We start from the raw sequence: 15,916 nt of genomic DNA, 5'->3' as shown, positions 1-15,916 counted from the left end.
AGCAAAATGCAACGGCCATGTGATGGCGGCAGAGATGACAAGCAGCAGCTCTGAACTGAGCCCCACCAAGAAACTCATTCCTGCAGGTAGGCCAAAATAGCCCGTGTTACTGAGGAAGGGTAACAGATCATTAAACATGGAGAAAGGACAAGAAGAGAAACTGGATGCAAAGTCAAGGGGTGAGGGATCCAAGAAGTGAGATAAGCTCTCTGTTGCAGGTGTTACTGTGAGATGAGGGGACTGAGCCCCAGAGTGCAGCCCTACTCAGAGAACGAGCAGGATGCGCTGGCTACAGGCAGCGGAAAGGAGCTAGGGGGGAGCTGGGAGCAGGGAACCTTGGGGCAGGACAGCAATGGGGCTACAGGGCTGGAGTTAGTATTACCAGAAAGGCACAAGAGCAATGCTGAGCTCTCAGCAATCATGCCTCTCTATCAGATTGCCTATTTAATTTAATCCTACACTATTGGTATCTGCAGTAAGTTTGTTGAGGGGAGTGGAGGAGAGTACTCACCCTGCAAGATGTCTGGTGGTACTGACGTCCTCTTCAGGCCCTGCCGGTGCCAGTCCTTGCTTTTTACTCGGCGTTTAATTGGATTTTCTTGATTGATTGCCGGCTCCTGTGCAACTACCCTGATCGATTTTTTGTCTGGCCAACTTGATGATTTCTCCAAGGGTGTATGTCTGGGCATTTCCTCCTTTGGCTGAGCTACCAAGCGGTGTTCTCCTTCTCCTTCCAGCCTTTGTTTGACCCTCCTCTCATCTTCTGTTTTCTCTGTGATTGCCAATGAAGCTTGGATGTTCTTTGTGTCCACACGAAAGATGCCTGCCTGTTGGTCCCATCGCAGCTCCCCCGAGATCTCCTCTTCTTGGCAGGTTGTTCTGGTTGGAGAGCTGAGCTGGAGGAAGTGGATTGGATTGGTGAATGCTAGCATTGGAAGTGGCTGTGCAGAGTCTCTGCTCTTAGAGCCTGTTGATGTTATCAGGCCTTCCAGCGAGGGCCAAGAAGGATGGTCAGGTGAGGATTTTCCATACTGTATATCCATGTGCTGGTCTGCTGTTTCAGGGCTGGTGTCAGAGCAGCCAGCCAATGCCTCACTTCCAACAGCAGAAAAGCTTTTGGCCAACAAACTGACCCCTGAGTCATCAGAAGTCTCTGTATCGCGGGTACCTGAGTCACTGAGATCCCACTCTCTGATTACTGGAACAAGGTCATCTTTCTCTGCTACGTTTTCTCCATCAGAAGCAGAGGCCACAGTGTTAGAATAAGACACAGAGGCGGCAGTCCGGAGAGGATGGCTTATAGTAGGGTGCATGGCTAGTAACTTATTATCATCCATACCACAGTTGAGATGTGGCCTGGAGTAGGGTACAGGAGCCAGTGGCTGGTAACTTTCAAGGGCTGGAGGTTGGGCAAGGTGATTTGCATTAAGTGCAGAGGCCTGAGCTTGACTGGGGCTCTGGACACAGGAAGGAGGATGAGGAAGCTGTTTGGCATCAGGCTCAGACACCAGAGGTAGGCTTGAGTGGGACACAGGAGACAGAGATTGTTCTTGCTGGTTCACTGCAAGGACCGTATCTTCTTTAGAGGGCCAAGTTAGGGTCCTCAGGATACTGGAGATTCTGGACCCAGGCTCTTCTTGGTATAAACTGCCATCGGACTGATCAAGTAAAGGCATTTGTTGTGCTTCACGATCCACATTTGGTCCCATTTCTTTTCCTTGGAAAATGGTACTTTTTCCTTGGGTGTTTTGCTGAATTGTCTCTGGGTGGTTCAAGGGAGTGGAAGTCCTGCCTGGTGTTTGGGGTGGTTCTAGAGGCCCTGCAATGATAGCCACAGTCCTCCTATCCTCAGGAAGGCTCCCCTCTAGAGGAAGACAGCTCGTGTATATTACAGAGAAAGAAGATGGGCCACTAACATCTGCATGAAAGCCTTCCTCAGAAGTAAGGAGTTCATGGGAAGTGTTTGCCTCACCTGGATCAGTACTTACAATAGCAGTCTCCCCTGATGTTGGGTCCTGCACATGTACAGAAGCGGCTTGGTTGGCTGGCTTCTCTACAGAGTCCAGCAGTTTGTTCAGGTTGGTGCCAGGACAGTCCTCAGCAGTCACAGAGGCTGTTCCACTAGCATCCTCTTGCTGTGGGCCAGACATTGAAGCCATAGCGGTGAGCTCTGAGGGTAAAGCTGGAATGAAGTCCTGAAGCTCAGCTTTTCCCAAATTTTCTGTAATGGGATGAGGATCTATGGGATCAGGTGGCTCCAAGTTCTTGGTACCAGAAGAAGGGTGTGCTAGAACAGAAGCCTCTGGGTTCTCTGCGCTAGAAGGTGCTGCCACTCCTCCCCAGAGTGGTGCATCTCTTCTGTCAAACTTCTGGACAGTCTTTCCATGCCCATCATTGTGCTCATCCTCCCTGCCCAGTCTTGTCCTGTCGTCCCAGTCAGCTTCTCCAATATCCTGACCACCAATGGAAAAGCGGCCAGAATCTTCTAGGTCTTCTGCCTGGTCAGAGATATGGCATGTGTGTGGAGGCACAACTGGAGTTTTACCCACTGGGTTCAGGTTATTTGAGGACAGAGGGCTGGCAGTGGGTGGCTGACATCCAGAACCTCCTTCTGTGACATGAGCTTTCAGCAGTTCATCCTCACCAGGATGCTGACCCACAGAGACAGGTTCCCCAAGAGGAAATGCTGATGCTGTTTGCTCAGCCAAAAAAACCTTCTCCAAACCACACAAGTCCACATTATGCCTGGGAACAGAAGATATCTCTGACCCAAAAGCTGATGATGGAGCCTCCAGTTTGAGCTCTTCCATCTGCAGTTGTTGTTCCTGTTCATTTCTTTCCCTGTTTTTCTGATCTTTGGGCTCCAAAGATTTTCCTTCTTCCAGCAGGTTCTGCTCTTTGCACTCTTTCTTCTCCTCTTCCTGCTGAAGTTCAGACACTGCCACCTTCTGTGCTGGTTCTTTATGCTGTGAAGTATTCACTTCCTCATTTTTTTTAGCAGTATCTTTTAGTTGGAAGGCACTCTCTGCTGGAGAGGCAGGTCTGCCCTCTCTTTTTCTGTGATCATCTTTAAGACGAAGGCATTTGGAAGTGGATGAGGTTTTTTTAGGAACTGTTCCTTGGTCTTTGACCATGCTGCTATTCCTTGCTTCACCAGCTGAGATGTTTCCTTCTGCTTGTAGTGAACTTATTTGGCTGTCATCTGTTAGGGTGGAAGACAATTGATTGGAAGAGGAAGACTCTGCATTCTCTTCCAAAGCCTGGAGTGCTCTTACGCTTTCCTTAGCATCTTCAGAAGTGTAAGGTTTAGCCATGTCCTCTGCTCCTTCCTCTGAGGTAGGCTGCTCATGAGTTGCTGGTGCCACTTTTTTGCTGTTTTGCTTCTGCTCTGCACCAGCATCAACCTCCTGCAAAGAATCTGTGGAGAACTTATCCAGAAATGGTTCAGCCTTATAATGCCCCTCTGAAACAGTTTTACACACCAAGAAGCACTTAGGTGTCTCTCTCTGAGAGGAGATGGCATCAGCCAAAGGATATTTCAGATGCTGGGCCCGAGGGTCTGAGCCCTGAAAAGCCAGTTCTGCCTGGCACTGAGGAAACTCAGCACTGAGGTCCACAGCCTGCAGGATGGCATTGCCAGGGGCTGGACCATCCTGGGCTGTGCCGAGAGAGGAAGACTCCTGGTTGCTTTCCAGGTCAACCAGCTCTACTTGCTTAAGTTTCACAGAACTATCCAGTCCACTCTCCTCCAAAAGCATTTCTCTTTCCAATTCTGAGAGTCCTTTTTGAGGCTCTGCATCACCTTGCTCTTGTTCCAGTCCTGCTGGCACTTTTTGCACAGGGTTAGAGGGTCTGCCCAGCATCTCTGCTGCCTGCCCTGGAGCAGAAAGGCAGTCCTTGGGAGTGCTGAGCTCTGCTCCCTTTGCGGAGTCAGATGGGCTGATGCTCATTTCGGCTGATGCGGGAGGGGCATGATGCTCTCTCCTGACTGCTGCAGAATCCCAGGCTTCCCCACTGGTGCTGCTGGATTCTGGGGGAGTGGTACCTCCCTCACTGGTTTCTTCAGACTCCATCAGTGACACATCCTGATAAAGAAAAATGCATTTTTCTGTTATTCTACAGAATGATACAGTGGATCTAAATGGCTTAGAGAACATTCAGAAAACAAGAAAATCATCATAATCTCCATTAATTTTTGTGAGGCATGGTGGACAAATACTCATGACCTCTTCTAGTGGCTAGCCGAGTCTTAGAGATATCTTTGATTTCTATCAGGAAAGGCCTGTACTTTGGAGCTGATGGCTCTCTTTACAGATCTCTCTGTATGTGCAACACAAGGCCTTATTGCAGCTGATCACAGGAATTGATTAACAAGACACAGGAGTGTAACAATTTGATTAACAGATAACTAGGACATGACACAAGACGCAAGATATTTGAAGGCTGTAAACCACATGCGTTGAGAGGACTACCTCTGGTGTGTCTGCACATATCTGCAGACTACAAAGAGAAACTACATCATCATTTAGTCTACCTTTTTAGGGAGGGGAAAAAAAAAGTCATCTCAGGATTGTTGGACAGTTTCCCAAAGGATATAGTGGAATTTCCCATCCATTACTACATTTGAAGTTCAGACATGACAAAGCACTAGGGAATGTACATTTGGGAAATGTCTGTAAAAAGGATGGTAGAATCTGATTCACCACTTTTATCTTTCTGGCTTCTACCTATCCCATGACCCACAATCCCTACCTTAAAAGACATGCGAAAAAGACAAACCTTAGTTGGTCCCCTCCCTTTTCTTCTGCCTTTGGGACACTTTCTTTAGCGTTCTAGCCTGTCTTCTCTATTCCCTATCCCCTGCTTATCAGAAATGGCTTATAAATTGCTGCTTTGGGCCGCTTCATGTACACTGGGTACCCTTGCAGTCATATCAGAACTTGTAATTTAGCCCTGAAGGACCTGGTGCAATGTGCAGCCACAGTCAGATGTCCCCCTGAATAAAGCTTCAGCGTTCTCCTCCTTCATCCTATCTAACAGTTGTCAAAGTTACCAGACAGGAACATGTAGTCCTGCATCTTTTGGTCAGAGAAACCATTCCACATTTCTTCAGGTAAAAGCCCACTAGCAGTTTAGTGGCAGAAAAGCCCCAAGGCCTTGCCCTGGACCATTTGCAAAGCTCAAAAGAAAAAAAAGAAAAAAAAGGACAGACAACCAAATCTATACACTTTTTCTTTCTCTAATTTCCCCACAATTTTAAGAATAGCATTTTTTTCCAGACTTTCAACTGCTCTTGGGAGTGTGTGTGTGACAGTTTCAACTTGGGAGAGTCACAAATAGAGAAAGTCTCTGCACAGAAAGAGAAATCTTTGAGATCAGTGGTGATTTCCTTGTGCTGGAGTGGCTCTGTAGTCACAAGTAAACTTTTCTGATCCCACGCAGAAAGTAAAAGCAATAAGGGCATGATTACATCTGGCCTAATTGTCCTAGCTAACTCCATGGCCAGGGCATGCCTGACCTGAAAGCTGGTTTAGCTTATATTTTCCCTTACATCAAGTGAAACAGAACACCTGCTCTGAAAGCAATGAGTCCATGCTCTGGAGTTAGAACTGAAATGCTATATACACCTTAATCATGGGGATTTTCATCATCTTGTAGCTTTAAAAAAAAATGGGGGAAAAATTGGAGTTAACTAAGTTAACTCATCAGCTAACTTTGTTCCTGAATATTTTTTTCTCATGGAATCTTTAAAATTTTTATATATTGAAAAGATAATATTTCTTACAAAGCCAGGATTACTCAGCACTTTGGAATTTTCTCCCCAAGTAGCAAGTGGTTATGAATAGTTATAATTTCAACAAACAGTATGTTTCAAAGAGATACATCCATTCAGAAAGTCCCCACAAGGCTTCTGCCACGTCTTACTGCTGTCAATTCACAGCCAACTACTTTGTTGCTGCTAAACCATCTTTTGAAACTGTTGCACATGGGAAGAAGGTACAGGACTGTCAGGAAGAAGTTGCAGCACAGAAACGACAGAGCTCAGCAAAGCACAGAAAGCAGCAAGGTCATAAACTTGTAAGCATCCACTTTGTCCACGACAGGATCAACTTTACCTAAGTTGTCCCCAATAGGTATGTCTACTTCTCTTTAACAAAGGTTCCATGATCATGTCAGATCACTCTTGTGCTATGCTGCTCTTAGCTCTTCCTACTACCTAAGGTGAGTCTCCCCTGCTACATGACTAGGAAAAGTACTGCTTATCGCACCTAATACAGACAGTTTTCAAAAACAGGCTCCCCGGGAGCAGAGAGACTGTTTAGGGAGATGGGTGGTCTTGGACACAAGCTGATGGCTAAGGAAGGTTTACTACGAATAAAGACAGGACAGCCTATAAAGGTCTGAATAGCAAGATCCTCAAACTCAAGCCCACAATCCATGAGGGGAAGAACACCTCTTGCTCATTGTGCTGTTACAGATGTACACAATACTGGATTTCCTCTTATTAAGCTCAAAGACCCAGCTTCCACTTCCCTGGCTCTGTTGCAAGGGATTTGGACAGGTGAAAGGACAAGTTTAAAGCTGCATTTGGAGCAGTTCCACAATGATACTGGGAGACAGGGTAGAGGGAGGTGCACAGCAGATCAACACTAGAAGCTGCCAAGTGAGATTTGTCTCATCACATTACTGCCAGGTGTTTTGCACACCTCAGGGAAAGCAAGAGAGAAGCTTTGAGAAGTGATGCAGGAGAAGGGACAGGCAAACTTTCTGCAGAGACAGTGGGGGAGGACTCACACATCTAGTCAGGGAAACAGTTAAGCTCTTGCTTGAAGGCTGGTTCATCGTAGTGAAAGACGCAGATGTCTCTGCAATAAGGATTTAATGGAGATGGGAGAGAAAATAATAGAATAAGACTGACTACACCTGTAGTCTTCATATACGGAGAAGCTACATACAAAAGCCCCGTAGTTACTGGAAGAGATTGCCTACGGAGCACTGCCACATTATGCTCCTACTGCAGGTCAGCTTGGTCCTTAACCAGAGGAGAGCCCAGGAGACCCCCAGGAGCTAGGCTAGCCAAAGCAAACTTTCAATCAGCATTTGCAGGACGCCCAATAACATGACAGACAAGCGTATAGGAGTCTATCTGACAACTGCCAGCTTCTAGCAGGCTATACAAACTGTCCCAGAAATCTCACCATTACCACTGTTGGGGCTTACAAGTCTGATCTCTCTGGATCAGATGCTGAGAGTGCCATCTCTCCCTCATATGCTCTGACAGTACTTCTCAAGTGAGGTGGTCTGACAGCCCCTGTTGACATAAAGCTAGCCACACTCTTCTCCCAGGAGGGCCCAGAAATCCAGGACTTCAGCTCACATGCAAACAGCAGCACAAAGCAGCTGCCACCTAACTTGTAGGTGACTCTGGGTGCGCAAGCTCACTGCAAGCTGGAACCATGAGAGGGTGCAGCTGGACACACACCAGCATGAAAACAAATGGGCAATGCTTGGTCATACTGCCATAGGGAGCACAAGATTTCAAAGGGGAAGGGTGCAGAAGGTAGCCAGCTAAACAAAACAGGACAGCAGCGAAAGCACTAGTGGACAAAGCAATTCCTGTGATGATGCACGCATCCATCCATAGCTTTCCCAGATTACAAAAGGCAATATGAATGTCATAATTCCTTCCTTCCAGTGTGGATTAATTCACCTGGATGTAGATGACAAACACTTCTGGTTTTAAATAGAAAGTACCTCACCTTCCCTCCCCCCCTTCCTCCAACAAACAAGAAAGGAGAAATAACAAGTACTATCAAGCACAGACAAGCCCTTCAGCTAGCCAGGAAACAAGGCAACACAGAATTAAGTGGAGCCCCGAGATCCTCCTTCTCCTCCAAAACCAGGGAGAAACCTAGCTTTTCAGTGTGCCCCCTTCACCCTCCCTGCATGGTGCTGGCCTTGGCCCCCACAGCGGGGTGGGCCACACTCCCCACCCCACGGGTGCCGGGGCAGCCCAAACACCCAGGCTGCTGCAAACATGCTCCCGGCAGAGAAAGCCCTGCCCTGCAATGACGAGCTTGGCCCGGCTGCCCCACCAGAGCTGCACCGGCAGCCAGAGACACTCCATGGTCCGCCGGGCTGCTGGTCACTGCAGCGAGGGCTCCTCTCCCCAGCCCTCCTCCTTTTCGCCAACACAGCAGCAAGAGCTTCTGGCCGTGAGAGGAGAAAGCCATTCACAACTGTCTTTGAGTGGCGTGGACAAAGACACTGATTTTCTTATTAAAACAAAGGCTTTCCCAAGCATTCCATCACTCAGACATATCCTTGCTGGTGTGGCCACAACTTGATGTAAAAATGCCAAAGCCAGCTTTAAGCACTGCAGCTCAGACAGGAAAGAGCTCTGTGTAGGCTGTAACGCTCACCCGAGGGGCAACAAGGCTGCCCCAAGCCCCTTCCTGCTATTCCAGCTCAGCTTAATCGGCTTCAAGACACATGTTCAGATACCAGAGCTGGGCTGATGGCAACTAGCTCAGAGCCTGCCTTTCTCCTCACAAAATCTAGAGCTCACCATGCAGAAGAATTGCCACCAGAGTTATCATCTCTCCTGGGAGGCCATGCTTTCTGTCAGTTCGGTGAGACACTTGGGGAAGGGGTAGGTGCAACTGCTCTAACACAAAGCCTGCCCTACCACAGGTCTCCATTTTTATTTTGATACAACTACTCATGCCATGCTTAGACCTGCTTTATCAGCTGGATGCCCCCTCCACAAGAGGGACGCCCATGTATTCCTCTGCAAAGAAACAGTTACTGATCTTCATGCACTACCCTGGGCTGCTCTATCTCTGTACAGCGCATTGAGAGAGGTGAAGGAGTGGGGTCAAAACTCTTGAGCTCAGGAAGAGATTACACAGGGCACTAGAGATAAAAATGAAGGAGAGAAATAACATTACGTAGAGATAGTTTTGAGGGTATGGAGAGCAGATGGAGCTTGCTGAAGGAAAGAACATAAAGAATAAGTAATCTAAAAAGGTATGTGCCAAAATAATGTTGAGTCTACTGCTATGCTGAATGGTCTATGTGCCGTTAGTATTCTGGGAACCAGGAGCCACCTCAAGTGTCTTAGGCATGGGAAAAAAAACCCCACCAAACCTATCAATAATACCCAATCTCCCGGAAAATGGATCTAAACTGCTACTGAAGCTCAGGAAAAGTGAATGAGACCTCTCGGTCACACCGGTGCAGACAGTTTGCCTGAGTTTTAAGGACCCCAGTAGCACCTCACTAGCTTTCACTCATGGTAGGCACACTCGAGATACACCGAATCTATTAATTATATAATGATTTGCTAATTCAGAAAAAAAAAGTTACCTTTCCTACATTTGCTTCCATTTATGTGGATTATAATACTTAATGCTAACTTAAAAAAAAAAGCCAAAGAAACATTAGATAGAACAAAATTTCACCTTCGAAGTTGCTACTGAACATTTGCCAAACAGCAAGTGTAGACCACAGCTTGGGCTGCACATTGCACTTCCCAGAGATGCTACAAAAATCACTCAGTCTTAAGATAAAATAGGGCCACCTGTATATCAAAAAAACTGGTTCACTTTAAGCAGAGCTTAAGCTTTATATTCATAAAAGCACTGGATAAGTCTTGATATTCTGCAGTCTTCTGGTACGGGAACAAACAAGAATGGTGTAGTTCTCACTGCTGTAGCTTAGTAGAAAGACTACTGACAGTACTGGGCGGACAGAGGAAGAATTCCCTCAGCCAAAGTGATGTGCAGAGTCACTGCAAGTTGCTCTATGCAGGTTTCTCTACAAACTCCAGGGATGAAGACATGATCAACAGAAACATCTAGGGCACAAAAAGAGGCAAGAACCTCCAAGACATATGCTACGATTTTTTTATGGAGTGTTGGCTGCTAGCAGCATGCTGTACGCATTCCTAGACAGCAGGTTTGCTATAAACTAGAGGACCTCCCAGCTCCTCTTTAACCAGAGCGATTCAGGACCTAGATGGGAGAGATTCACCAGTCAGCAGCAGAAATTTCATCGTCTCTTTCTATGCTACAAAAGCATGAGCCAGAATCCCACGCTGCTGTTTTTGAGTCTCAGATTAAAGAATGCTAATGTTTGCGCCAAACCATTTTGACAGATGCAAATGTCATTAAAACATCAAAGGGCTTGGAAACACACTTGAAAGCTTGGCCTTGCCCAGACTGCACAGTGGAACCATTGCTGATCACAGTTGTTGTCACGTTACCTGTACCAGAGCACAGTTAAGCTACAGGCAGATAAGGATGAACAATATTCAGCAAACTGAACTAGGGCAAACTGTCCTCCCCTGCAAAAAGGCCCTCTGAAGTTATCATGTCTGATGTTCTTGGCAAACACATAATATAACCTCTTTCACAGCCAGATCAAGTTCCACCTTCCACCTTCTAGGACTTCTTGCTGCCATTACCCATAGCTGTCAGAGCCCTACACAACAGAAGATACAAAGCTGGAACATTTTAGCAATGCAGGACAACTGACTAACTATACAGCAAAATATACCCAGCCATGAATATATGGGCAACACTGTACAATACAGTGGTGCAGCTTTGTACTGAAAACTGCAGCTAAAGGAAAAAAAAAAGTCTATCCAAAAGGGATGTAAGGATGTGCGTGGGGAAATAGATTTTGGTGCAACCCTCTCCTCACCCAGCTTTTCAGGGAACAAACCATTCTTTCTTGGAAATTTAATTGGTGTACTTAGACTAAAGAAGCTAACAAGTACAATGAGACATGTTTGCTATTGGGAGGAAAAAGTATTAGATATAAATAAAATGTTATAAGAAATGTAAATGTGGGAAAGCACCAGCGAGGACCCCTTCCCTCTCCCCGTGGAAAAATAGCTTCACACACCCAAAGCCACAGGAATTGTGTGGGTGCTGAATAGGAAGGTACTAATGCAAACACATGGAAAACTTGTTGTTACTCACAGTGTAACGCATGCATGGCCAACTGGCATAGGTTTACTGTGTGCATCACAGTATTTTCTGGTTTTCATATAGTCCCACTTCCTAGAATAATGTGGTTATGTGAGAATTTTGGCTTACAATTAAGAAAAATGCATGTCTGGCCTTTAGTGGGTGTGGAAAAGGCCTGAAAAACAAAGCATGGCTCAAAAATGAGATCTTGCTGTCTGGGTTTATCTCCATTTTTTAAGCCAAGATGTTAAGCCTTAACTTGTGACTAACAAGAGGAAGGACAACTCCCCCTTCCCCCCTACCTGCTTACTGTTTTTCAGCAGTAATTTGGGGACTGATGACACTGAACTTGTTCGCAGAGTATTTAGACCTGATCCAGCGAGCTACACGAGCTACCAGAAACTAAAAGGCTGACAGAGAAATATGCTGTGGTATACCTGGGTTAACAAAGAGGAATAATCAAATTCATCAGGCCCAATTTAGATATTTGCAGATATTCTGCAAAGTTCATCTGTTTATGGTACAGTTCTTAAAAGATGTAGAGCTCCTTCAATTCCTTCTGCCACTGCTGACTGTACAGACCACCCAACCCCACCTGCAATCAGGTCCTAATAAATTTTGATTAAGACTTGACACAGCACAGGGCAGAGTAAAGCAATGTACACCCAGATTGCTGCCATCACCTCTGATGCGCCAGCGCGCACGTGACCACATGTGAACCAGCTCAGGGTAGCCATAAAAACAACCAAGAAGCAGAGCGATGTGAGCAGCCATAAAGGTGTGACACAGGAGAAAAAAATATAAATAAAGGCAAAAATGATAGCTCCCTGCAGTAGCTGGATGCGCAGATATACAAGCCGTAGCAGCAATTGCAAGGAGCAGACAGGAATAAGAGGCTGGGCAACAGAGCTGCGAGCTGTAAAGCAGAAACCTGGACTTAGACCTAAGTTATTGTGAAACCACACCCAGGATCTACAAGCAAGTCCCTGACGCTCCAGCGTAGGTGTCTTGCTGTGTGTGACTGCCAAACGCTTCAAACGCAGAAACAGGTGCACCCTCGCCAACCCACGCAGAACAGAAGCAGCACAGCAGGGAAATTCTACATTTTCAGTACTGGCTACCTTTCCAGGTTAGAAGCAGGTACTATGGAAAGTGGGATATTCTAATCTGATTTACAAGCATTTCCAAGGGAGACGTTATTTTAGAGTTTAACATTTCCTTGTCTCTTTATTGCCACTGACTCTACTGTTCCCGTGAACGCAAACACAGCTTTCTCTTCCCAGCAAAGGACTGGGTCTATGAGGACATTGCATGGTAGCCAGCTCAACTCAAAGGAGCCAGCCCCCTGTGAGCAACTCTGAAAACAAGTAACAACATGAAGGAAATGCTAGGGAAAGCCCTGGAAACTTCCTCAAACCCTCTGCAAAGTCTAGCATGGAAATATTCCAAATGGAAGGGGAGGGAGAAGACATTTTTGTGACCTTGTCTTTCAGAACAAGCAGTGAAAAGTTGTATAAATCAAAGGTTTAAATGGTGTAACTGATATACATCAATCTTATGAAATGCTTTTTATAACTAGCTTCACCAATTACCACTACTTTATTTCAAAGGTTATAGTTGTAATTACAGCTCATAGATGCTGTCATTAAGATTTAGCATTAGCTTCTAATACCGTAATTAACACAGCATATTATAAAAATTAAAAAAAAAAAATAAATAAAAGACCGTGGAGCCCTACAGGTATAACCTTAAAAAAAATTAAGAAATAGCACAGCCAGATCAACAATACTGATATTCTCTATTTCAGCAATACTTCCCCTTATCTATCAATGGGCAAAAATTACGCCCACATAGTTTCATGTGCAGTAGAGCTCCAAGTCTGTATTCATTTAAAGTATAGATTTTATATCTGCTTAGAAATATCACTAGCATTTCTATGATGTACTAATTAAAATATTTTCCCCACTTTAATAATTAAATGAATTTCAATGCATAAGGAACAACTACAGATTTTTTTTAACCCTCCCTCCCTTTTCATTTTTCTGCATATGAATGAGGGGGTACAGTCTGCTTCCCACCACCACCCTTCAAGATTTCCTAAAATAGTACTCCTTGATGGCTCCATGGCTCTTCAGGTACTAGCTGAGCAATTAAAATCCCGAGATTGCCCTTTGGCCATCTTTGAAGACATTGACTCCGACTCCTGACTGGCCTACAGCTTCCTTTTCCTCAACCGTGTGGCATGTAGAACTACCACGCTCTTTCCCCTCCCAGGTCCCACCTTACCAGATGGAGATGCAGACAAGGTCTGAGTTCCTTAAATTCACCCCAAGCTCATGACTTCAGTGTGCTAGTGAGAAATTATAACTTGAGGCAATTTAACTCCTAACAGTCACTGTGACTAATAGTGTAATACAGACCAAATACAATTTCCTTTACCTCTTTTATGACATGATCACAAAATGCCAGCTCCGGCTGGGGAATGCAAAGTCCTCGCATCCTCCAAAGTACTCACATCCACCAACTTACACAAGCATGCATGCTATATTCTAATTGAAGTTGTGCATACTTTAGCATGAATGAGAAACTTCCCCTGGGAAGCTATAGGCACCAGTTAAATGAAATCTAAGACTCAGCTCGCTGTCTCTCCCATTACCTGCAACACGCTTTGATCAGTGGGGCATAAACAAACACATAAACATCCCCTCTCTCCCAAGTTCAATGAGATACAACGGAGCTCCTCCAGTTCAGCCTCACAGGTGGCTCTCAGTCGTAACTTCTGACACTGCCCATCAAACTCACCTAAACCAGTTTATCAGACTTAGCACACAGCAAAATGCTTCGCTGCACTTTAAAAAAGAAAAAAAAAAAATCACTACAGGCAACAGCAAAGAGTACAATCTGGTATGATCGTTGCAGTTTGTGAAAGCTAAGAGCAACAGAGGTGCTTGAAGGGGGAAGGATTGGGAGGGTACCAGGAAAGGGGATGAGCGTGTCAGTGGACCGTGCGCAAGACGGAAAGAAGAGTCCTTAAAGTCTTCTTCCCAAATGCCCTCCTGTATGGAAAATGGGTCTTCAGTCTTACCTCTGCCAGACTGATGCGCTTGAGGAACCCAGTTTCCAGCACAAATGTTTGCTGACTGTTACTAAACCCAGCACCTAGCCTCCTCCATACGTGACAGACAGCTGGTCAGCACATTAGCAGAGAGGCAATGGCACAAAGCGAGCGACTTTTGCAAGTCCCTGGCTCAACGGGACAGAAGAACTGCAAGTGAGCCAGAGAGCTGAGGACAAGACAAGCAAGGTCCCACCCTCGAAGCAGGCTGAGTGAGACACTGAGGCAGTGGTCCTTGCCTAGGAGAGGCAAAGCAAAGCAGGAGGGTTTAACAACCCGAGTCCAGCTACTGTTCTATGAGCAACGGCTTTGCCTTTGCTTGGTGGCAGATCCTGCAGCGCTGACAGTTCAATCTGGCTACACCTCACTGCCGTGAGGCTGTTGAAGTGATGAACAGCGACACATGTCTTGATGTGACAAATCTAGTCTGTCACCCTTGGCAGCGCTTTACACAGGAGGTATGACACAGATCACGGTAGATCAGCTCCCAAGAAGCGATCGCATTAAAGAAGGTCTAATTACAGCTATACCTGCAGCAGGAGATACCAGCATTACTGCTTTTGTCACACACATGGGAAACACCCTGTACTCCGAACTTTTGGCTGTTCCTGCTCTACTAGCATTTACCCTAACAGAAGGTGATAAAAATGTACCCATAGGACTGCTGTTTCAAGTCTAGCCTCTAACAGCTACAGCTTATAATTAGCTAAACGCAGTTGCGGTCACCTAGAAATTTCAAGCTAGTGGGCCCACAGAGGATAACTTATCATCAGGAAGATAATACAGGCTGAAATGGGAAGAACCGTTTCCTAACAACCATCAGGATACTAGGAGCTCTCCTTCCTTCAATTCCCCACTGCAGTCATTCATCAAAGGAAGGATCTACAGAAGGCTTAGATTATAACTACTTTTTTTTCAAGGCAACCAAGAACTGTGCCTTCATCCCCAGACCTCATCCAGCAGAATCACCAGTTCTTAATTCTTGCAGATTCCACCAGTTTCTGCCTGTCCGAGGGTCATCTGTGCAACTGAGTTGATACTAACTCCTCCTACCTCACAGACGTACTGTGAGATTAGTCAGGGAGTGGCTGCTCAGTACGCTGAATATACAAAGGCCTGTTATAAACTCTGTATCTGATTGCAATTGTAAGCAAAGTCTTATTTAGGCAATCCCTTCACCACCAAAAATATATTGACTGCTCACTCTGTTCTTTCCTTCTGTGTCTTTTGCCTCCAAGCTCTTCAAGATGCAAAACACATTACTAAGATATTCTCCTCTTGTGCTGCAGTGTTGTTTAGTACAGATAATAGACACATTTCACAGAAAGTACCATCCATAATTAGTTGTTTTGGCTCATTCTGGACCAGTGTTACTCTGGTATCATACTTGTACCGCAGAGATCTCACTGCCCAGTCAATGAAAGCCCTGCCCCATAACTTCACGTATGTCAGATACTCACAGCTGTCTATTTCTCGCTGTGTCCACATTCAGGTGAGACCCTTTCTACAATTACATCAATTTTATGAGCTTAGGACATACAGCATCAGGTATTTTTGGTACCTCTAAGCACAAAACTGTATCTCTCTACCAAACCGTTCTTTAAAACCAAGTTGGTGGTTTTGCACATGCTTACCTCAACATTTCTGTATTTGGCTCCTGCATCTGTTAGTACTTTTTCTTTCCATGTACTTTGTTCACTCTTTCTCATCGTCACAACCAAACTTTGTACAATGCCATCTTTTAAATTAACTTTTCAAATGCAACATTCTAGTACAACATAATACATTTCAGGGCAGATTTTCTTCCATATTACCCTGCTGAACT

General features: G+C 45.5%; 1 protein-coding gene across 1 annotated transcript in view; it reads right to left on the bottom strand.

Moving 5' to 3' along the window:
* The window catches only part of ARHGEF5 (Rho guanine nucleotide exchange factor 5), a 48,231-nt gene that overhangs the window by 12,964 nt on the left and 19,351 nt on the right, over positions 1-15,916 (bottom strand). The window contains exon 4 of the mRNA XM_054817235.1: positions 512-4,085. Coding sequence (XP_054673210.1) covers positions 512-4,085 — 3,574 coding nt within the window. The remainder of the gene's footprint in view (positions 1-511; positions 4,086-15,916) is intronic.

The sequence above is a fragment of the Grus americana genome, chromosome 1 (genome assembly GCF_028858705.1).
Source record: "Grus americana isolate bGruAme1 chromosome 1, bGruAme1.mat, whole genome shotgun sequence".
NCBI lineage: Eukaryota > Metazoa > Chordata > Aves > Gruiformes > Gruidae > Grus > Grus americana.
Note: the sequence above shows the minus strand (reverse complement) of the source record. Positions and strands in the feature narration are given on the sequence as shown.